This window comes from Dichomitus squalens (genome assembly GCF_000275845.1).
Source record: "Dichomitus squalens LYAD-421 SS1 unplaced genomic scaffold DICSQscaffold_7, whole genome shotgun sequence".
Taxonomy (NCBI): domain Eukaryota; kingdom Fungi; phylum Basidiomycota; class Agaricomycetes; order Polyporales; family Polyporaceae; genus Dichomitus; species Dichomitus squalens.
In genome coordinates, this window is record NW_006766889.1 from 1,058,092 (window position 1) to 1,078,488 (window position 20,397).

General features: G+C 57.2%; 6 protein-coding genes across 6 annotated transcripts; 5 read left to right on the top strand and 1 right to left on the bottom strand.

The window, feature by feature from the left end:
- Nucleotides 1–555: 555 nt before the first annotated feature.
- On the top strand, nt 556–3,354 carry DICSQDRAFT_125894 (metallopeptidase MepB; the record flags this gene model as incomplete). Its single annotated transcript, XM_007363933.1, has 12 exons — nt 556–705; nt 812–817; nt 883–1,230; nt 1,289–1,309; nt 1,399–1,530; nt 1,586–1,780; nt 1,837–2,131; nt 2,188–2,274; nt 2,343–2,712; nt 2,792–2,871; nt 2,946–3,217; nt 3,280–3,354. 12 exons carry the CDS (start codon nt 556–558, stop codon nt 3,352–3,354), a joined length of 2,031 nt encoding a protein of 676 aa, XP_007363995.1.
- Nucleotides 3,355–4,564: 1,210 nt separating this feature from the next.
- DICSQDRAFT_125895 (uncharacterized protein) lies at nt 4,565–6,810 on the top strand (the record flags this gene model as incomplete). The annotated part of the gene is made up of 6 exons (XM_007363934.1): nt 4,565–5,805; nt 5,853–5,908; nt 5,987–6,045; nt 6,113–6,233; nt 6,298–6,364; nt 6,441–6,810. The coding sequence occupies 6 exons, from the start codon at nt 4,565–4,567 to the stop codon at nt 6,808–6,810; spliced, it is 1,914 nt and encodes a 637-aa protein (XP_007363996.1).
- Nucleotides 6,811–7,185: 375 nt separating this feature from the next.
- On the bottom strand, nt 7,186–9,521 carry DICSQDRAFT_168333 (Pet127-domain-containing protein; the record flags this gene model as incomplete). The annotated part of the gene is made up of 10 exons (XM_007363935.1): nt 7,186–7,415; nt 7,493–7,667; nt 7,735–8,160; nt 8,223–8,336; nt 8,389–8,517; nt 8,573–8,852; nt 8,909–8,975; nt 9,030–9,143; nt 9,192–9,282; nt 9,330–9,521. 10 exons carry the CDS (start codon nt 9,519–9,521, stop codon nt 7,186–7,188), a joined length of 1,818 nt encoding a protein of 605 aa, XP_007363997.1.
- A 282-nt stretch (nt 9,522–9,803) lies between these two features.
- On the top strand, nt 9,804–12,592 carry DICSQDRAFT_83107 (Arl8a protein). Its single transcript, XM_007363936.1, has 16 exons — nt 9,804–9,921; nt 9,978–10,023; nt 10,083–10,127; nt 10,199–10,286; nt 10,344–10,401; nt 10,458–10,479; nt 10,546–10,626; nt 10,697–10,755; nt 10,824–10,857; nt 10,914–10,922; nt 10,971–10,996; nt 11,058–11,828; nt 11,895–12,055; nt 12,117–12,128; nt 12,182–12,286; nt 12,354–12,592. The coding sequence occupies exons 1-12, from the start codon at nt 9,881–9,883 to the stop codon at nt 11,095–11,097; spliced, it is 549 nt and encodes a 182-aa protein (XP_007363998.1). The 5' UTR covers nt 9,804–9,880; the 3' UTR covers nt 11,098–11,828; nt 11,895–12,055; nt 12,117–12,128; nt 12,182–12,286; nt 12,354–12,592.
- A 493-nt stretch (nt 12,593–13,085) lies between these two features.
- Nucleotides 13,086–14,832, top strand: DICSQDRAFT_134879 (uncharacterized protein). The gene is made up of 4 exons (XM_007363937.1): nt 13,086–14,188; nt 14,242–14,576; nt 14,630–14,661; nt 14,712–14,832. Exons 1-2 carry the CDS (start codon nt 13,496–13,498, stop codon nt 14,311–14,313), a joined length of 765 nt encoding a protein of 254 aa, XP_007363999.1. The 5' UTR covers nt 13,086–13,495; the 3' UTR covers nt 14,314–14,576; nt 14,630–14,661; nt 14,712–14,832.
- Nucleotides 14,833–15,016: 184 nt separating this feature from the next.
- On the top strand, nt 15,017–20,250 carry DICSQDRAFT_83114 (uncharacterized protein; the record flags this gene model as incomplete). The annotated part of the gene is made up of 22 exons (XM_007363938.1): nt 15,017–15,403; nt 15,462–15,637; nt 15,693–16,033; nt 16,086–16,264; nt 16,329–16,604; nt 16,660–16,973; nt 17,035–17,124; nt 17,178–17,305; nt 17,359–17,461; nt 17,516–17,645; nt 17,695–17,907; nt 17,971–18,176; nt 18,228–18,429; nt 18,492–18,661; nt 18,716–19,037; nt 19,100–19,219; nt 19,276–19,328; nt 19,376–19,461; nt 19,523–19,590; nt 19,651–19,847; nt 19,910–20,017; nt 20,079–20,250. 22 exons carry the CDS (start codon nt 15,017–15,019, stop codon nt 20,134–20,136), a joined length of 3,927 nt encoding a protein of 1,308 aa, XP_007364000.1. The 3' UTR covers nt 20,137–20,250.
- Nucleotides 20,251–20,397: the final 147 nt, after the last annotated feature.

The following is a 20,397-nucleotide window of genomic DNA, read 5'->3' on the forward strand; positions in this document are numbered from 1 at the left end:
GGTTGCCATGATGGGTGTTCTTCTGACAAGCGCAACTGTGGAGGACTCGTGTGGTGACGAGGGGAAGACGGAGAGCAGGCGGAGGTAGGGGATGCGGGGGAGACGGGGGAGGGCGAGAGGGAGAAGAGCGCGCCCGGCGATGCGACTTGTTCAAGCACCGAGATCGGAGAGTCGGTCCAAACTGATCCAAGTACATGGCGTACGTAAGCAGCGGCCTTGTCCGACAAGACCCCCGCAGGCGCCCGCGCGGGGTCGCGTAGCGCGTCGCGCTCTCTGCCGTCCCCGCGTCTGTCGTCCTGCTCGCTGTCTGCCACGATGAAGGCCTGCGCGACGTGCTCAGTTGCCATCGCTGCTCTGCGCCGCCGCCCACTGCTCGCGCTGGGCGTGGGCGTGGGCGCACTTTCTGCTCTCCGTCCGTCTCTGGTTCCCAGCGCGGCTATGCGTTTCCTGCAGGTCACGCCTTCTCTTCATATGGGACTCAATGGCATCCACTCGCACTATCGATCGCAATCCACGCTCTCAGGGTTGTTCTCGCTCTCTCCAGCTACCTCCATAATGGCATCACTGAACCCGCCACAGCCAGCCCCCAAGTGGACCCACACCCCAGAGGAGGTCCTCCGCCTCACCAAGGACGCCATCGCGGAGGAGCGCGCTCGTCTCGACAAAATCGGTAACCTCAAGCCCGAGGAGTGTACCTTCGAATCTGTACGTCTGCCTCGCGATCTGGCCTTCCGCCTCCAGTAGTGGTCCCGTTGTGCCCCATCATCGTCGACGCTGTACTAAATCTGCTTTGGTGCTGGATTGTTGCTAGGTGTTCGTGAGTAGCTGAGTCCGCTCGATGACGTCTTGTCGTTACGGGGTCGGTAACCACTCTTGATACAGTTGGCTCTCGCTGAGGGCGAAAACAAGGCCGATTCCATCGTCGAACCCTTGACGTTCTACCAGAACGTCTCTCCATCCAAGGAACTCCGCGATGCGTCCAACGAGGCCGAGGTCCTTGCCCGTGATTTCGGCGTCGAGGCGTCGATGCGCCTTGACGTATTCCGTGCCAAGCAAGCCGCAGAGGAGAACATCAAGAAGTCTGGGAATGAACTCACTGCGGAGGAGCAGCGGTTGGTAGACAAGATGCTCCTGGACGGAAAGCGCGCCGGTCTTGCTTTGCCCGACGAGGAGCGGGAAGAGTTGACTAACCTGAAGAAGGAGCTGTCACAGACTTGCTTGCAGTTTAGCGTGAGCGTTCATTGCTATGTTCAGGGACGTTAATACGAGATACTAAACATGGCTCAAGAAAAACTTCAACGAGGAGAACGTACGTCTTCTCTCTCCTGGGAGCTCAAGCATTTCAAATAATGCTCAGTTGAAGCTCAACGTGATCCGCGTACTCATACATTATCTCAGGGCGTCGTCACCTTCACCTTGGACGAGCTAAAGGGCGTCCCTGAGGATGTCATCTCAGGCTATACGAAGCGTACTGAGGATGGCAAGGACGTGTACGACATCACCTTCAAGACTCCCGACATCCTCCCTGTCGTACGTATTCCACCGCTCTAGGCATTCAACCCTATCACTGACCGTCACTTTTCAGTTCAAATACGCAGAGAACCCGGAGACGCGCCGTACGGCCTATGAGAAGTACGAAAACCGACTGGCTATCAACAAGCCCATTATGGCCAAATTTCTCGATCTTCGTCGTCAGATCGCGAAGCTGTTGGGCTACCCTACCTGGGCTGACTACATCACGGAAGTGAAGATGGTCAAGAACGCGAAGGGCGTGAAGGAGGTGCATCTACTCCCCGATGCGCTTACCTGTGATACTCACTCCATCATTATGTACAGTTCCTTACAGATCTTGAGCAAAAGCTTCGACCTGTTGGCATCAAGAACCGCGACATTCTACTCGCGCTCAAGAAAGAGGAGCACGACCAGAAGGGCCTGCCTTTCGACCATGAATTCTACCTCTGGGACTACCGGTACTACGACCGCAAGTTCGTCGAACAGAGCTTGAACCTCGATGACTCGCTCGTCAAGGAGTATTTCCCCGTCTCCAAGGTCGTGCCCGCTATCCTCGATATCTACCAAAACCTTCTCGGCGTCAAGTTCGTCGAAATCAAAGGCGAGACCTGGCATCCTGGTAGGTCGATTTGCCGTATGCTACCTATAGACCGCTGAGTCTCACTCTCGCCAAAGATGTCCAGGTGTTCGCCGTCTGGGAGAAGGACGCTAAAGACGAGTCCGGCTTCGTTGGGTACTGCTACCTCGACCTCTTCCCTCGTGGTACGTCCCCACTTGGTCGTCTTCCCGATGACCTTTCCCATACCCACTCAATGCGCGCGTACGAACAGAATCGAAGTATTCCCACGCCGCGGTCTGGCCGCTGCTCCCCGGGTACGAGAAGCCAGACGGGACGCGCTCGTACCCGCTCACGGCGATGGTCGCGAACCTCGCGAAGCCGACGCCGGCCAAGCCCGCGCTGATGCGGCACGACGACGTCGTCACGTTCTTCCACGAGATGGGCCACGTCTTCCACGGGCTGCTCTCGCGCACGAAGTTCTCGCGCTTCCACGGGACAAACGTCGCGGGCGACTTCGTCGAGGCGCCGTCGCAGATGCTCGAGAACTGGTGCTTCGAGCCGAAGGTGCTCGAGCTGATGAGCAGCCACTACGAGAGCGGGCGGCCGCTGGACCCGGAGTTGATCGACAAGATCATCAAGAGGTGAGCTGCAGCTCCCCTCCCTCCCGTTTGTCGTGGGGTGGGACGGACGGCGTGCGCTGGTGCTCATGGATGTTTGCAGCCGATACGTCAACGTTGGCCTGTTCTACCTCCGCCAGCTCTTCTTCGCCAACTTCGACCTGAAGGTGCATACCGATCAAGGTGAGGCCCGTCTGTCGCATGCGCGCGGGCGCACACTAAACATTGAACCTCAAACACTAACCGGCGCGCTCCAGACGCGGCGGACTACACCGAGCTCTGGAACAGCATGCGCGAGGAGATCTCGCTCGTCAAGGGCAAGAACGTCGGCGCGGGCGAGGGCACGTTCAACCACATCGCGGGCGGGTACGACGCCGGCTACTACGGCTACACGTACTCGCTCGTCTTCGCCGCGGACATGTACGCGACCGTGTTCAAGCCGAACCCGCTTGACCCGAAGCGCGGGAAGCTCTACCGGGACAAGATTCTGCGCCCGGGAGGGAGCCGTGACGAGATCGAGTCGCTCAAGGTGCGTTGCGGCGCGTTGATTTGTTATTTGCGAGCGAAGCTGACGTGGTTGGATCGGTAAAGGACTTCCTTGGACGCGAGCCGAACTCGGAGGCGTTCATCCAGGAGCTCTTCGGGAGTCAAGATGCCAGCTCGTGAGGCACCATCTACGATGCAGTCGCAAGGACGAGAGGCTCGTCCGCTCTAGCGATTTGCGGTGGATCGAGATCGAGATGTTCAGGTGAGACCGAAGTTTAGATCAGGGACAGTAGCACGGATCCGCCCTCACGGCGGAGTAGCCCACACTCATGTACATACATAAACCACATACACGCACTGTAAGATAAATCACGACCACACTGCTCTGTCTACTCCTTCCGCTACTGATCGTGTGAAGGAGTGCTAGCGTCTTGTATGGTCAAGAAGGAAGCAGCGAATAGCATCAACTCGTGTGCCGGACGTCTATACGGAAGTCCGCATGAGAAACTGGAGAGTCCGGTGACTTTCTGGCGTTCCGCACATAAATCGCGTTGTCCACCGTGTCCATCCGAGGCCGATGTCCAAGGGTCGGAAGTCTTTCAGTCCGCCGGGCGGCCCCGCGGCGAGGCGATCGAGGCAAGCCGTTGGGAGAGACCGGAATCAGCTGATCAGGCTGGGCGGAAGTAAATGGGTCTCCTATCGATGCCATCTGCACCCCACCACTGCTTGACGCGTTCACCTAGCTTGTTTACCGTGCTTCTTGTTTTACTTGGCATCGCGCCGCCGTTATTGCAGTAAACATGGCCACTTATTCGCGCGAGGACGTCGCCCAGCTGCGGGGACTGGGGATTCCGGAGCGGACTGCGATGCAGGCACTCGAGGTGACTGACATGCTTCCAGCGCCCCGTGCTCCGAGGGCGGATCGCGAGACAATGAACTAACGTGACTCTTATGCGCTGTCTGATCCTGGTTTGGACCTGGATGGGACGCGGGGCAGACTACGGGCGGACGGCTGGATGTGGCTGCTGATCTTGTGGGTGTCTAATATCTGTTGCGTCTGTACATAAGCTTTGGCATTGGCATTCGCCGCCTTGGACGCGCAGACCAACTCCAAGCGTGTCCCGCGTTCTTGGCAACACTGCTTTACGTGACATTAAGCCTTCTTCTTGGCCTCCCCGGGCCCATTACCTGTCCTTGCTGCAGACACCTTCGAGCTGACCATCTACCTCTCCCTTCGACCTTGCATAGGCTCTGTCTGGCAAGGCCGAGGTGAGCCCAACTCCATCATCGCGCTTTACACGCACATCCTTCCCACCGCGACTTCTCCGCGGTCCTTCTTCTCTTTTCTCGTACACTTTTCGCGCCACTTCTCTTCTGCGACGCCTCTCCCATGAGCGAGCCCCGCAAAGAGCGCAGACGCACCTGGATGGGTCGCTACTCCGTGTCCTCCAGGGACGGCGTCCTCCCGAGCCCCATAGAGGGCAAGGAGCAGAACTACGACCGCACCCCGAGCTCGCCCAACCCGAGCGGCTCTGGGGGCGGCAGCGGCAGCAGCAGCGGCGGTGTGGGTGGGATCCTGCCGTTCAAGAGGTCGAATTCGGGCCAGTCCCTCGCCTCGCTCGTGTCCCCACGGCCCTCCACGCCGCTCACAGCCAAGAAGCGCTCTGGCTCGTCGACGTCGCTGTCCCAGGACGGTCACAACGGCGACCCAAATCAGCAGTATGCCGCAAACCCGCTCGAGCGCACCTTCTCATCCGTTTCCACACAGTCCGCCTCCACCATGGCCTACCACCCCGCGCCCTCGCTCAAGGCCCCCGACGCGCGCGGCTCCGGCTCCGGCTCCGGCTCCTTCTTGGGCACCATGCTCTCCTCGCTTTCGCTCACGAGGAGCAACCAGGGAACGACCGAGGAGGAGCGCGGGCGGTCCACGAGGAAGGACAAGGACAAGGACAAGGACAAGTCCCGTGCGTCCTCCTACTCTGGGCAGCAGGTAGACCGCGACAGCTCCGGCTCGCGTGCGCGCAGCCAGTCCCCCTTCCGCCTCCGCCGCCTCCGGCGCGACCCCTCCCCCGCCGTCGAGGCCCTCACCCAGTCCGACGCCGAGTCCGACGCGGAGACGGCGCGCATCCGGCCGCGCAACGCGTTCTCGTTCTCGTCCGTGTCCGACGACGAGTCGGGCGACGAGACGGAGGACGACAACTCGTCGGACGAGTCGTGGGACGAGGACGAGGCCGGCTTCGACGACATCACCGAGCAGAACACCGAGGCGAACGCGCTCGTGCCTCCGACGAACGCCGTCGACCAGGACATCCCAGACTACCTTGGCGAGGGCGTGAACGTGATCATGCCCCCAGAGCCATACTTCCCGTCGACCCTGAATGGGGCTCAAGGACGGAATCCGCGGCGACGGAAGTCGATGAAGCCGCAAGACACGCTCCCGTTGAACACGTCCCGTCCCCAGTTCCAGAGAGACCGCTGCATCATCTCCGTGACGCACGGCAGCCCGGAGGCCGTGCACAAGGAGACGGGCAAGCCAGGCAAGCGGTACGTCCTCGCGAGCGATCTGAGTGAGGAGTCGCGGTATGCGTTGGAGTGGGGGATTGGCACGGTGTTGCGGGATGGCGACGAGCTGTGAGTGTGATTACGTCCTTCTCTTGTACTCGAGCCGCTTGCGGCAGGGACTCACAGATCCCTCCTAGCATCATTGTGACTGTGGTGGAGAACGAGAGCAAAGGTGCGTGTGCCGCTGACTGTGAGGGTGCGCGCGCGCGATTTACGCCGAGCTTACCTTCGCCTTCTGCCTTTGGTCTAGTCGACCCCGCGATCCCCAATCCTGCAGACCGTGCGACAAAGCTTCGTGCCCAACAGGAGGTAGAGTTGCCCGTCCCTCGCTTCTACGAGAAGGGTCGCACCGAACTGACCACATCGCGTCGCTCAGCGTCAAGCTCTGGCGTACATCCTCGTCCGCCAGGCGACGAGTCTCCTGCAGCGCACGCGGCTGAACGTCACCATCCACTGTCAAGCGTGGCACGCGAAGAACTCGCGACATATGCTGCTCGGTGCGTGCATCAATTCGCTCCTGCTCCACGAACAGCCTCTTCAACGCGCATACGCACTCCATAGACATTGTGGACCACTATGAGCCAGTCATGCTCATCGTCGGCTCGCGCGGTCTGGGCAACCTCAAAGGGTACGTCTCACCCTCGCCCACCCTCTCCCCACCCGCCTTTGCCCGTCTCGCTAACCATTATCCCTCCTCTCCCCAGCATCCTCCTCGGCTCCACCTCGCACTACCTCATCCAGAAGTGCTCCGTGCCCGTGATGGTCGCGCGCCGGCGGCTCAAGCGCCCCCCGCGGCGCGCCGCGCACCTCAAGGCGCACCGCGCGCGCGTCTCGCTCGCGCAGGCCGCCGTCGACCGCGTCGCGTCCAAGGTCGACCAGGACGTGGCGAAGATGCGGAGCGAGATCGCGCGCGACGACGAGCGCCGGAGCGACCGCGACACCGGAGGCCACACGGACGTCGAGGACGACGTCGACACCGAGGTCGAGGGCGACGGGCCGACCGAGGTCGAGGGCGATGGGCCGCCCGCGGTCGAGGGTGAGAACTCACTCGGAGAGAAGATTGGCCCTGCTTGAGTGACGTGCGGATGCGAGGCGAGGCGAGGCGCAATGGGTTGCCGCGGACAATGCTGGACGTTCCGAAGAAGAACCCCAGGCGGATCAGGAGACACGGGGGTCTCCCAAGGGGATGAGATCGAGATTTCTGAAGACTGAACGAGCTGTTTGCTCGTTACCTACGCTACTCTGTAAACTCTATTGCGAGTATGGGCCCTTGAACTCCTTCGTCCCTACTCATTTGCGCTCAGTTTCTCGGGGTCCAGGTAGTAACCAGTATATTCGGAGCAGTGAGCCCACGTATTACACATTATAGATCATTCAGTAAGCTCCCGTAGGATCACACTTGTCCGACGGCGTGGGGTGTGCAGAGTCCGCCCATCGAATCTCATGCATTTAGTGGCGCAAACCAAGCAAATCACTCAAGTCCTCCACTTCACTCGCGGGTTTGCTACTGTATCCATTGCCTTCCGTATCCTCGACGCACGTATCCGCAGCGTCGGCCTGCACTTCTGGGTCTGGGAGAGACGCGGCGATTGACTCCTGCCGCTTGTATGCGCGCGCCCGCCGCGCACGGATGGTCTCCTGCGGTTGGTCGAAGCGCTCGAGCTTGTACTGGATCGACCCTATGGAGAGGAAGTAGCCAATGGGATAAGCACCAGACGGTCTTGGACGGTGGAAGACACAGGAACAGGAGACGTACAAGGGTTATCGGAGTATATGGCGTGGGGGCCCCTGGCAGGCTTGCCATGAACGATGTTCGTGAGCGAGAGCTGCAGCTCGACGACGGGCGGCTCCGCGCCCGGGTTCGGGTTCTCCATGGGCTCGACCCATACGCGGAGGAGCTTGCCGCCCTTCTCGAACGTGGTCTTCACCGACTGCGAAATCGAAAATGGCATCAATGTCCGTACCCCTCTGCACGAGCGTGCATGGAAGGTGACCCACCTGGTTGGGGAAGCACTGCGTGATGTGCTTGTAGAGCATCTCCATGATCCACACACACCGCTGGAACACCCTCGCTCCCGCACCCTCCTTTCCGAACAGACAGAGGTCCATCTCCTTCAGGCTCACGTACTGGAAGCCGAAGATGCGCGCGGTGTTGTGGTACGCGACCATCACGCCGTCCATGTTGCCGATGCGCGCCTGGAACGAATACTCGAGGAACGCGGCGCGGATCATGTCGTAGTACTCCTCCTCGAACGTGCCACGGCGGCCGGTTATCGAAGTAAGGGAGACGTCGAGGTAGTTGAGGTAATTGCGGACGTCGTGCCGGATGGGCGAGATCGCGCGCGTTTTGAGGTCGAATACGCCCGTGCCGGGGAGCGAGTCGTCGACGCAATCGAGCTGAGAGCGCATGAGGAACTTGCCGTGCTGAGGGTAGATGGGGTCTAAGTGAGAAGTCTCAAAGATGAAGAGGGGGTGAGGAATCTTACCTTCGCGTAACGGTGGACGTCCTTCAGGTGTGGATAGTTCTCGGCGGTATGCGATTTCAAGAATTTGTTGAAGGTCTTCTTGGGTAGTGTGAGGAACTTCTCCAGTAACGTACCCTACTTGCGTTTTTGAGATGCCACAGAACAATTACACAACAGTGAGACTGACCAGAGGCAAAAGGATGATCTCCGACTTATCATCATCGCGCTCGTCATCAATATCTGTTGTGAAGACACCGTCTTGATAACGAAGGAAGACCGATACAGGTATTCGTTGCCCGGGCGTGTAGAATCGGGCCTGAAGGGAAGAGTCAGGATAGTCATAGAATTCATGTAAATGATGTCCGGCTTACAGCGGATGCAAATTCCGCGCTCAGGTTATCGAGGCTTACAAGCTTCTCGTCGGACAGGAGCAGGTATATTTGCGTAAGGATCCCAGTGAGAGAGGATGTTGACCCAATATACTTGCACTTGGACTTTCGAGCATACGCGATCAACGATTCATCCTGTGAGCTGGGCACAAAGCCTGGTAGTCTGTCGAACGCGAATTCGTGGGGTTGCGGAATTTTCTCCAAGATTTGATCAAAGTTGTATTTCTCGGTTTCTGGATCCCGGAGCCAATGGACACCCTGTCTAAAAACGACGAAGTGAGACGTCGCTGAGCTAAAGCATTGGGTGACCTGACATACCTTGACAAGACTTTCTCAAGACCATGCGCCAGTTTTGGCACATGATTTCTCCGCCATTTGTTGACATCTACGGATCAAGGACTTAGTGCATAGACGACAGAGACAACATGCTGGAACGCACCCTTGAGTGGCTTGAATGTCTGATCAAGGCAAACACCGGTCTGCAGTATTACCCCATCCGATGGCTCCAAAGAGTGACGTGTGCCTTTAACGGACACAGGCTTCATAGATTTGCCTAGGGCTGCGTCTGTACTAAGACTCGACGAGGAAACCTGATACCCACCTTCCATGGGTTTATAAGGTTTCCGCTTGATTCTCTTAATTCTCCGATCGAGAGGGACATCCTCAGAAGCGGCAGCGTCTACAACCACTTTCTGGGAAAAGTCAATATCTACCCGTCGTACAACTAGTCACAACGCACCTTCGCGGTATCGTGCAAGTCTTTTGCACTCTTCAGTACATTAATCCACGGACTGGGATCCAAAGGAGGTGCCGGTGAGAGATCCGATGGAGACACGTCAGAGTAAGCTGCGATCCGAGGGCGAGATGAGCTGGGGACAGAGCGTGCCCTCGGGGTGAGCGAGATCCATCGAGGTAATGAGCGGGCGTGCATGACGGAGAACGAGCGAGCGGTGAGCTGCTACAGTAAACTGGGAGACCCAGGAGAAGGTCAGTCAAGCTGAGAGGGTCTCGACCAGAGACAAGATGCCTCACAAAAGAGGCGGAGGCAAATGGTACCGCGGTGCAAGTTCGACACGATGGCTGTAGCGCGCGCATGACCCGAGGCAGGATATCCCCGGCACGTGCGCGTCAGCAATGAGCGCCTGGCACGCGCCGCGCAGCGTCGCGACGGCGCGCAGGGCCGGCACACAGGCCTCCTTCATTTCGCTTTCATCTCACTCCTCTCACTCCTACCCACCTTCGACTCACACTCGCTGGATACCTTGTTCCATCTCTACACTTTCTGTCCGAATGGCTTCCTTTTTCTCTTCCCTGCTGCAATGGTTCAGCGGGTATGCATTCCGCTGTCCTCTCCCTCCCTGAGGCTGCTGCGCTAACGCCGCAATAGGCTCTTCTTTTCCAAGGCGGCTGAGATTGCTGTCGTGGGTTTGCAGGTGAGTGCATATTAATAGAACGTGATGGCTACGAGTCTATAGTGTGATCCATCGTGCAGGCATCTGGGAAGACTTCCTTCGTGAACGTCTTGGGATCGGGCCAGGTGCGCTACCTTGTTCGCCGCCCACACCATAATCAACCCCCATCTCACATCCATATTCATATTTTTTTAAGTGGAGCGAAGATGTTGTTCCGACCGTTGCATTTAATCTCAGGAAGGTCAGGAAAGGGAACGTCACGCTGAAGATATGGGATGTAGCCGGTACGCGCCTTCTCCACGAGTTGCCGCATCCTTCGTAGGTGCAGAGACCCTTGCTAGGTCAACCGAGGTACCGGTCAATATGGGAACGGTATTGCAGTGGTGTAGATGCCGTCGTGTACGTTTTTGACTGCCTTCAAGCCGCCCCACTCGCTCACCGAAGTCACCCCGCAGATTCGTAGTCGACTCCGTGGATGTAAGAGTTCTGAATATCCCTCCCCTACCCCCGACCACGCTCATGCGCTCTGTTCACAACATGTAGAAGGAGAAATTCGAGACAGCCCGTTTCGAGCTCCACCAACTCCTTGCGCAGCCCAGCCTCTCCGGCGTCCCGCTTCTAGTGGTAAGTCCGCCCAAGTTGTCTCCCCGCAGCACATCGCCCAAACAGAACAAATTGCTTCACTCCTTCACAGATTGGGAACAAGAACGACCTGGAGGGCCATGCGTCTGTCCAAGAGCTTATCAAGGCGCTGTATGTGCCCGTTACCCTTGATTGAGCTTTCTCTGGCAGAGTACTGACTGTAGTCCGTCTGCGCGCAGTCAACTAGATAAGATTACTACGCGTCCTGTCTCGGTAAGCACATGAGCGTGGCCAGTATTGCTTCTCCATGCTCATAGTATCTCCTTCAGTGTTATTCAGTAGGTGCATTCAGCGAAATGCTGCGCGTGATTACTCACCGTCTGTAGTGTTCGATGAAGAGTCAACATAACCTGTATGTAGCGGTCCTACGCGCCCTAAAGTTCGTCCACTCACGGATCATCACCCTCTTCCAGGGATATCGTCTTGCAATGGTTAGCTGGACGGAGTCACTGATCTCATCCTATCTCGTTCCACATACATTACATACATGCTATTGTGTACTCGGAGGACTCTCTTTTGGATCGCTCTCTGTACTTCTCACCCCTGTTGACCTGTTGCTCACCACTATTCCTTACGACTCCCTTTATTCCCTTCGCATACAAGGGCTTCGTATGCGTGTACCGTCAAACGCGTAATCGCATATGTATGCACGCAAGAGATCCTGAAGCAATACACAAGTCTCACTTCAACCCGTCAATCCCTAGTCCGTCTCCATCCTATCCCCGCTCCCACTCCCACTTCCCTCGCCCTCGCCCTCCCTCCGCGCCTGGTCCTGCAGCGCCCGCAAGAACGGCTCAACCCCCGTCCCCGCCTCGGCCGGCAGCCCCAGCGTCCGCACCAAGTCGCCGAGCAAGCCCGTCCGTAGCGCCGTGTCGAGGTTCCTCACCGCCGCGCGGAACTGCGGCGACTGCACGACGCGCTCGAGCGTCTCCACCGTCGGGGGCGTGGGCAGGTCCGGCGGGAGGTGCAGGAAGAGCGCCTGCACGAGGTCGGGGCGCGAGGCGAACAAGGGCCGGAGGTTCGCAGGCGTGAGGACGTCCGTGAGGGAGATGTCGAGCTGCGGCGGCTGCAGCGACTGGGCGAGGGAGGAGCCTGCGCCGTTGTTGGTGCCGAGGGAGGAGAGGATGGAGTGGATGCGGGCGAGCTCTTCGGGCGTGGCTTGGGCGGTGCCCGAGGGTTGTGACCTGTGTAAGGAATGACGGGACGGGTTGGGAGGGGAGTCTGGGAGAGGTGGGGGTGGTGGTGCTTACGCGGCAGCTGCAGAGGTGGACGCGGCGGGGGCGGAGGTCGAGCCCGAGGCCTGGTTGTGGGGGTTGTAGCCCTCGGAGTACCAGATGGGGACGATAGTCGGGTCCGCGAGTAGGCGGTTCACGTTTCCGACGAATTCTTCGTCGCGGCGGCTGTCAGCATCCTAGCGTCCGGTGTCTAAGTTAACAAGTTTGTTCGCTGTGGGATCTGCGGGGCTCGCTCACCTGCATCCAGAACTGCACAAGATGTCTCAGCATGTGAATGAGTATCAGAGGAGTACAAGACTTACGAAGTGCCGCTGGTTCGACGAAGAGAACTTGAGGACGTACGTGCGGCCCCAAGCGGACTGCTCGACCTTCTGGAACGTCGCGTCCCCAGGGAACAGGATGAGGTCCTTCATAGTGCAATGCACGTCCAAGCAGTCCGTTAGGCTGTAGCCATGAGGGTAACTGAAAGCGCACCTCCTCAGCGTCGTCCGTCGACCGGTTCTTCCAAATCAAGTGCAGCAGGCCGTCCTCGCCGTTCTGGAGGAGGATCGCGCCCTTGGTCGGGTCCGGGTCGACAAAGTTAGTGCTCCCTCGCCGAAATGCGCGGCCTGCCTTGAATGCAATTCGCGTCTCTGCCATGCTTTGTGGCCGATGTAACGGGCGTGGTGTGGATAGGCAGGAAAAGCACAATAGGTGGAGGATTACGAGGAGACACGGGCAGGACGCGTCACCTCCACGATCGGGCGCTCATTTGGTGTGGACGCGACGCGCTTTTTGGCGCTCAGGTCCAGTTCGTATGCGTAAGTATCACGATTTACACATTGACTATAGTAATATAGGGGGCCCCGCCGCTTGTTATAATAGCTTCTATACATGCTACATAGACACTTGCCAAAAGTATATATAAATGCACAGGGGGCAGTACTAGTTGCGAGAAAGCGTGCGCTTCCAAACAAGAGACTTAGGGACCTACTCTAGTATCGCCTAGATATCCACAAGTCCATCCCCTGACACTCGAGAGCCTGTCAAGGACGCGTACCGTGTGTACAGCCTCAGCCACTGAAAGAACCCATGTTCTCGGCATAAATTGCAGTGCATTGCCAAAGGACATCTGCGCCGCGTACCAACAAGCTGGTCTCAGGTAAATTCGAAGTTCGTGCGCGCAGACCGGCGGCTGCGCGCGCGCAACCAATCTAGGCGACCGTCACCTTCTGCTCCTACCTACCCGGATGGATGTCCTACCGACCGAGCTCATCGACGCTGTCCTGGAACTTATCTATTACGAGAGGGGCGTGCCGGATAACATCACTCTCCGTGCATGTGCACTGTTATCCCGTTCGTGGCGCGAGCCCGCACAGCGACTGCTCTTCCGACATGTCACCATACGCGGCATGCATAGCGGACGGGAACACAAGTCGTTCCTTGGGGCCACAGATCCGGCAACGGAGCATGGGCGAACGCTAGCGGAACATGTACGCATACTAGAGCTATTTGTCGGGGACAAAGCCGGCCTCGACCTGGACGACGAAGACCTCGCGGACATCCTCAGCCATACACCTAGGCTGTACGAGCTTGTCTTACGGGCGACAGGGATACACCAGCTCGGAATGGGGACGATGGATAAGCTTCGAGCCCTCGCCAGCCCCCGGATGACCTCTGTTGACCATGACCCTCCCCGCCCGCCTTTACGCATCCGAGCACTCAGCCTGCTCTCCTGCGGAATCCAGAGCCCGATCCTCTACCAGCTCCTCTCCATCTGGCCCGGCATCGAGTTCCTTTTCATAGGCGTCGAGATCGCCGCGCCCCCGCCCAAGTGGCCCGCAACCTTCGAGCTGTACCAGCTTACGCTCATGCGCACGCCGCGCCTCTACATCCTCTCCTGGCTCCTCTCCGCGAGCAAGCACAGCTTGCGGATCGTTTCCTTCCGTGACGCCCCCGGGCGCGAGCTCGACCCGCTCCTCGACGAGGTCGGCCCGCGGCTGCGGTCGCTCCGGCTGATGAACTACAGCTTGCGCGCGACCAAGGTCCTCGAGCGGTGCCCGAACCTCGAAGAGTTTGTGCTGGTGCAGCTCTCGACGCTTTTTGGGTTGGAGAACTTGCCAAAGACGCTGGAGCATCTGAGCTGCAGGAACTTGCCGTCGGAGCCGCAGAGCCTGAGTTCGGTGATTCGCGCGGTGGGCTCGTTGCCGCAGTTAAAGGTGGTGACGTGCGATCGGATGGCGAGGTCGGATGAGCGGTTCGAGGAGCTGGAAAGGTTGTGTGGGGAGAAGGGGGTGGAGTTGTTCGTGGATGAGACGCCGTTTTGGGTGGTGAGTGTGCTAGGGGACTCGTGATTGAACAGGCTTGCTGAAGACTTCAACAGAGGGACGACCCTGTGCGGGTCAATCGCTTCCCCAAGAGGAAGTCGGTGGCCAACTTCGCCCACATGAACTGAATAGGAGCTGGGAGACGGCATTGTTTGTAGAATGTGTTGCGTGCAGGGACCAGAGCGAGTGAACAAGGAATGCCGGGTTGGGCGGGAGATCTTCACGACGATATATGGAGCATAGCAGTGTACAACAGATTGTGTGCAATGATACACTCAACGACGTTTCGCCATTTGCATAGTCAGGTTGTCAATGTACATCTGCAAAGTCTCGTTGCCTGATGCGAGCTTGTCAACGTCCGCCTGAACGCTCTTCGCCTTGGAAATCATGGCTATCAAAGCGTTCAGTTGAAGGTTGCGAGAGATCGCGTGGGCATATACCAACCGCGCAGGTCTTCCTGAGCAGCAACAATCTCCCTGAAAACAGATGAGTCCTCAACATACGCGAATGATGAAATGGGACGTACTTGATCAACTTCTCCTTCTTTATCGCGGTAGTAACGATATCTTCAGAAGAAGGAGCAGGCACACCCCATGCAGGGGTCGTATCCTCAAAACCAGCGAAGGACATAGCAGGTCGTCAAGGTCGTCGTACCAGGCGAAGGCCACAAGCTCCCATTTGGCGCCCAGCATACCACCTGGCATCACATGACTCGCGGAACGCGTCGCGTCCGCGTTCTGGGCACGCGTTTTGACTGTACTCCGTCATCTGCCACACCCCGCAGCACCGGCGGGAACCTGGCTTGATACACTCCTCTCCCTCTGAAACAGCATGGCGCATCTCAACAAATTAGCGATAAGAGGCATCCGGTCTTTTGACGACAAGAACATCGCTGTCATTGAGTTCTTCTCCCCCGTCACGGTTATCGTCGGCCACAATGGTAGCGGGAAGACGACGATCATCGAGTGCCTCAAGTACGCCACTACGGGCGACCAGCCGCCCAACACGCGGGGAGGCGCGTTCATACACGACCCGAAGATGGCGAACGAGAAGGAGGTGAAGGCGCAGGTGAAGCTCCGGTTCTACGCCGCGAACGGCGCGCGGATGCTCGCCGTGCGGAACCTGTCCGTGACGATGAAGAAGAACGGGGCGCTGACGATGAAGACGCTCGAGAGCATACTTGGGCTGGCGGAGAATGTGGAAAAAGGGAGTGGCAAGGTGCGTCTGTCCAGGTCGATACGCATTAGGCCCAGTGTGATACTCAAAGGGGCTGCAGCGAGGGGTCATCTCTACAAAATGCGCGGAGATGGATACGGAAATACCGCATTTACTCGGTGTCTCGAAAGCAGTCTTGGAGAATGTCATATTTTGCCACCAGGAGGATTCCTACTGGCCTCTGTCGGAGCCTGCGGCCCTCAAGAAGAAGTTCGACGACATCTTCGAGGCCACCAAGTCAGTCCGTTCCCTACAAGCTCAATCTCCCTCTGTTGATCCTAGTATCGTTCAGGTATACAAAGGCCCTCGACAACATCAAAGCCCTCCGTAAGGACCGCGTAGCTGAGCTCAAAGCCGAGACTGAGCGGCTGGAGTCCCTGGCGCGTGAAAAGGGCCACGCGGACAAACTCAAGGACCGTATCACGGAGATGAACGACAAGATTGCTGCTCGTACTGCGGAATATGAGGAACTCAAGGCCGCTTACGACCAGCAAGTACGCTCCAACCAGATCCTGAATGACACCGGGAGCAAGTTCCGCGAAATCTATGTCAAAGTCGACCAGCTGAACCAACGGAAGGACCAGTACAAAGAGGAATTGAACCTCGCCAAGGAGAACCTCCAGGAGATTGAAGGTGAGCACCGCTGTCAGTGCCTTATGGATTGTATCGAGCGGAGCCCCTGCAGGAACCGATGATGAGCTTGCTGAGCGTGTGCGGACGCACGACGACTACATCTTGAATCAGAAGCAAAAGCGCAAGACCCAGGAGGGGCGTCTCGAGGATGCGGAGGATGCGATTAGGGCCGCACGCGCCAGCCACGTCGAGCTAATGAGCAAGCAGGGAGAGCTGCTCGCGGAAGAGAGGGTAAGTTAGGATATGCGTGAATTAACATATGGCTGCATGCTAAAGTGAACGGCGACGGCTTCAGCTTGTTGACCAACGCATGCTAGAGAGAGATGAGCTCATCCATGACCTCGCCGCACGCTTCCACATTAAGGGGTTCGAGCAGTCGTCCATCAAGCGCGAAGAGGCGCAGCAGTTTATCGCTGCTCTCAACGATGTCAAACGCCGGCAACATGCTGAGACGGATAGATTGCAGGTGGAAAGTCGGACACGGAACGAGGAGTACAACTTCAAGTCACGGCAACTGCACACAGACCTGGAGGGTCACAAACAGGAACGACGGAGTTTGCGCGAGCGGGTGGTAAGTTTGATACCTACCGCGAAGCGGTACGTGGCATTAAAGTGTCGTTACACAGTCGACCCTACAAGGGAGGATCACTGGCGCCGAACGCGAAGTCGATGCTGCACGGGCCCTTACGTCTCGGCTGGCGGAGCTCAAAGCCGATATCGAGGAGAAGCGCAATAGGCTGGCAAGAGCACGGGAAGAGTTTGCGTCGGCCGGCTTCGAGGACAAAATTCGGGAGGCGGTGTCGCAAAGTGCCAAGCTCAACGAAAGAAGAGACGACTTAAACGACGAGCTGCGCACATTGAGCCTACAGGCGGACAGTAGAGCGAAGCTTGAGCTCCAGCGCACCCAGCTGAAGGCTAAGACTGGGGAGATCAAGACAACGTGCGTGACTGGACTGAAGAGGTATTGGGTAGTAGAAGTAGGGCTGACGAATATTGTTCAGCATCGACTTGTGTAACGCCAAGTTCCGCAAGTTGGTTGGTGTGGATGCACGGCCCGAGAATATGGAGCAAGAGCTGGACCGCGCAGCTCTGTGAGGGTGACATTCGCCGCTTTCGTTTCCAGTTCACTCAAATCTTCTACTAGTGAAAAGGAGCGAGAACAGAGCGAGCTGGAGGTGCAGTCGAGCAACGCGAGCAAGAACCTTCAGGCAGCCCAGGCTAGTTTGTCGAATTTGAGGGCACAAGTCAGGGCTAAGCAAGACGAGATCAAAAGTGAGCTTACCACGCGTTTGTGTCAATCCGACTGACTGATCAGTACGACATAGACCTCGACAAACGGATACAGGCTGGTCTTAAGGAGGGTGAATACGACGGTAGTGTAGAAGACGCGATCGACGGTGCTACCAAGGAGATCGGCATCCGGAATGAGTGCGTTCTCAACTTGTACCAATATACTCAGTCGCTGATGTGACGAGACTACAGGGATCTCGGGAAGTCCGCTGGATCTCACGACGTTTACGAGCGGTTCCTCAAGACTGGAAGGTCAAAGAAGTGCTGTCCCCTTTGCGTGCGAGGTCTGGATGACCGGGAGATGGCAACTTTTGAAAAGAACGTGCGTCTTTCTCTCGAACCACTATCAGCATCGCTTCCCCCTCTTGCAGATCATGGAGGCGTTGAAGAAGTCGACGCCACAAGCCATCAAGGAGCTGCAGAAGGAGCTCCAAGACTGGGAGTCCGAGCTAAAGCGACTACAAGATCTGGCTGTCCTCTCAGCGTCCAAGAATAACGTTCAGACGGCCGAGCTTCCTTCGCTCGAGAAGCAGATCAAGGTCAAGGAAGCGGAGATCCCCGCATTGACAACAGAGGCGGAAGAGGCGAGCAATGCTGATCTACTTGCGGACCCGGTGTATTGACTATATAAACGCCGGTCCCATCAGGCTGCAGCGAAGCTAGCGGAGGTCTCTCGGGATCTTAAGGAGATTGCGGTCATGCGCCAGCATGCGGTTTCTGTGTCAAAGGCGCAGAAGGACATTCAGCGGCTGAAGCAGGATATTGCGGCCCTCGAGAGCGACCTCGTTGCCACCGGATCGACGAAGACCGCAGATGACGTACAGCGCGAGCTCGACCAAGTCAAAGACGAGCTGTATGACTGTTCTCCTCCGTTCTCTCTAACCAGTACTAAAATTATCCCTAGGAAGGCGAGCGATCGCAGGAAGGACAATCTCATCCAGGACCGCGAGGGCAAGAATGCGGTCCTCCGACAGCTCGAAGCCGACTTGCACAAGAAGGAGCTCGAGGAGAGCGAGTGCCGTAATCAGCTCCGTGACAAGGACGAATTGGAGCGGCGGATCGAAGAAATGAAGGCGGAGATCGCCACGGCTCAAATCCGGCTGAAGGTTTGGCTGCTCGAGCACGATGCGGAGATCGCTTCACTGACGTTCCTGTGTGGCATCGCCAGGACCTCGATACCAAGATTGCGGAGGCGCAGGAGCCAATCGAGAAGCTCGAGAGGGAGCACAAGGAGTTGGAACGGGAACTCAACGCCAAGATCTTGCAGGCACAGAAGGCCTCTCAAGAGCTCAACATGGGCGCCGACAAGCTAGAGAGTCAGAACAAGTGGTTGTATAGGTGTGTATCTTGTGATGCCATGATGAACAACGACACGTTGACAATGCATCATAGGAATAGCAAGGAGAAGATTGGTCAACGTGTCAGGGAACTCAATGAGCTCATCGACGAGAAGGAGTTGGAAGTGCGGGAGCAAGCTCTGACGCTTGAGCAGATCCGCGCGAAACTCGGCGATATCGACAAGGAGATTAGCGAGGCAGCTGTAACGTTGGCCAATCTGCGCGAGAATATCCGATTCCGGAGATTGAAGCGCGACTTGGCCGCCACGGAGGCGGAGCTAGATGCCATTGATATGGAGGAAGCGGCGAAGGCGAAGCGCATATGGACCGAGAAGTGGAACGTGGAGAAGCAGAAGGAGACTGAGCTGCAGACGAAGGTGCGATCCATGTGCCGCCTCGTTTGCTCCATCATAATCACCAATCTGGCTTCATCGAGCAGTACGCACACATCGGTGGAGAGGTCAGTTCTCTGAAGGCGCAGCTGAAGACGTTAGAGGGCGACATGGCGGACTTCAAGAACGTCAACAAGAAGTATAGAGACCAGCTCATCAAGGTCAAGGTAGGCTGATCATCAAAGGTTATCCTTCTACGCGTAGAAGCGTGAAACGATATCAGATGTCCGACATGGTAAACAACGACCTCGAGAAATACGCCAAAGCCCTCGACAAGTGAGTATGCACACACACATTACATGACGCCGCTCATGCCGTTACAGCGCTATCATGAAGTACCATTCGCTCAAGATGGAGGAACTGAACGATACCATGCGGCACCTATGGAATAAGACATATCAGGGGACAGGTGGACATCCTTGAACACGGGCTAAGCTCTCCGCCTAACGAGTATTTTTTGCGGTCTGCAGATATCGACGGCATCAAGATATGTTCCGATAGTGAAGGTGGCGCAACGAAACGCTCTTACAACTACCGAGTACGTATCAACAAACGCCTCCATATTGCCGCGATAATTGATCTTTATTCCCATGGACAGGTGGTCATGACGAAGGACCAGGTTGAGATGGATATGCGTGGGCGCTGCTCAGCTGGCCAGAAGATGCTGGCCTCTATTATCATCCGCCTCGCGCTCGCGGACTCATTCGGGCAAAACTGCGGTATCTTGGCGTTAGACGAGCCAACAAACGCTCTTGATACGGAAAATATTGACGCTCTCGCGGCCAGCCTTGTCGAGTGAGTGACCCCGCCTTTCTGGCATCCTCTCACGGAGCTTGCTGAACCCATGCGGGGCACAGTATAATCAACGAGCGCAGAGATCACGCGAACTTCCAGCTTGTTATCATCACCCATGACGAGAACTTCTTACGGAAGCTCGGCCAGAGCAATGTGATGGAATACTATTGGTAAGCTGCCACCGAGGACTCGCCGTCGTTGACTTCTCTGACCGCTGACAACCATGCGCAGGCGCGTTTCGAGGGATTCTCGACAAAAATCGATCATCGAGCGACATAGATTCGGTTAGTTCCCGGATTGTCGTCGGTGTGGAGCCTATTGCTGGATTCAGTTACTGTCATGTCTGCCATGTTTCTCCCGACTAGGTGTTACTTCGCAGTTAGATCGCCTGCTTGGTGCAATCATCTCACGATGTCGAGAGAAGGCTCCAGATACTTCGGATCGAACGCCGACGTGGGATAACCCCTAGACAATTCGGAGACTCTCAACGTCGACATCCGTGCTTCTCTGTGAGATACTACGGATTGGACGACTTCACAAGCATCCGAGC

Coding starts and splice junctions, on each gene's coding strand:
- DICSQDRAFT_83107 (XM_007363936.1), top strand. CDS start 9,881: ATGGCTTCCTTTTTCTCTTCCCTGCTGCAATGGTTCAGCGG. Junction 10,128..10,198: donor ACGTCTTGGGATCGGGCCAG/GTGCGCTACCTT, acceptor TATTTTTTTAAG/TGGAGCGAAGATGTTGTTCC. Junction 10,997..11,057: donor ATGAAGAGTCAACATAACCT/GTATGTAGCGGT, acceptor ACCCTCTTCCAG/GGATATCGTCTTGCAATGGT.
- DICSQDRAFT_134879 (XM_007363937.1), top strand. CDS start 13,496: ATGGATAAGCTTCGAGCCCTCGCCAGCCCCCGGATGACCTCTGTTGAC. Junction 14,189..14,241: donor ATGAGACGCCGTTTTGGGTG/GTGAGTGTGCTA, acceptor AGACTTCAACAG/AGGGACGACCCTGTGCGGGT.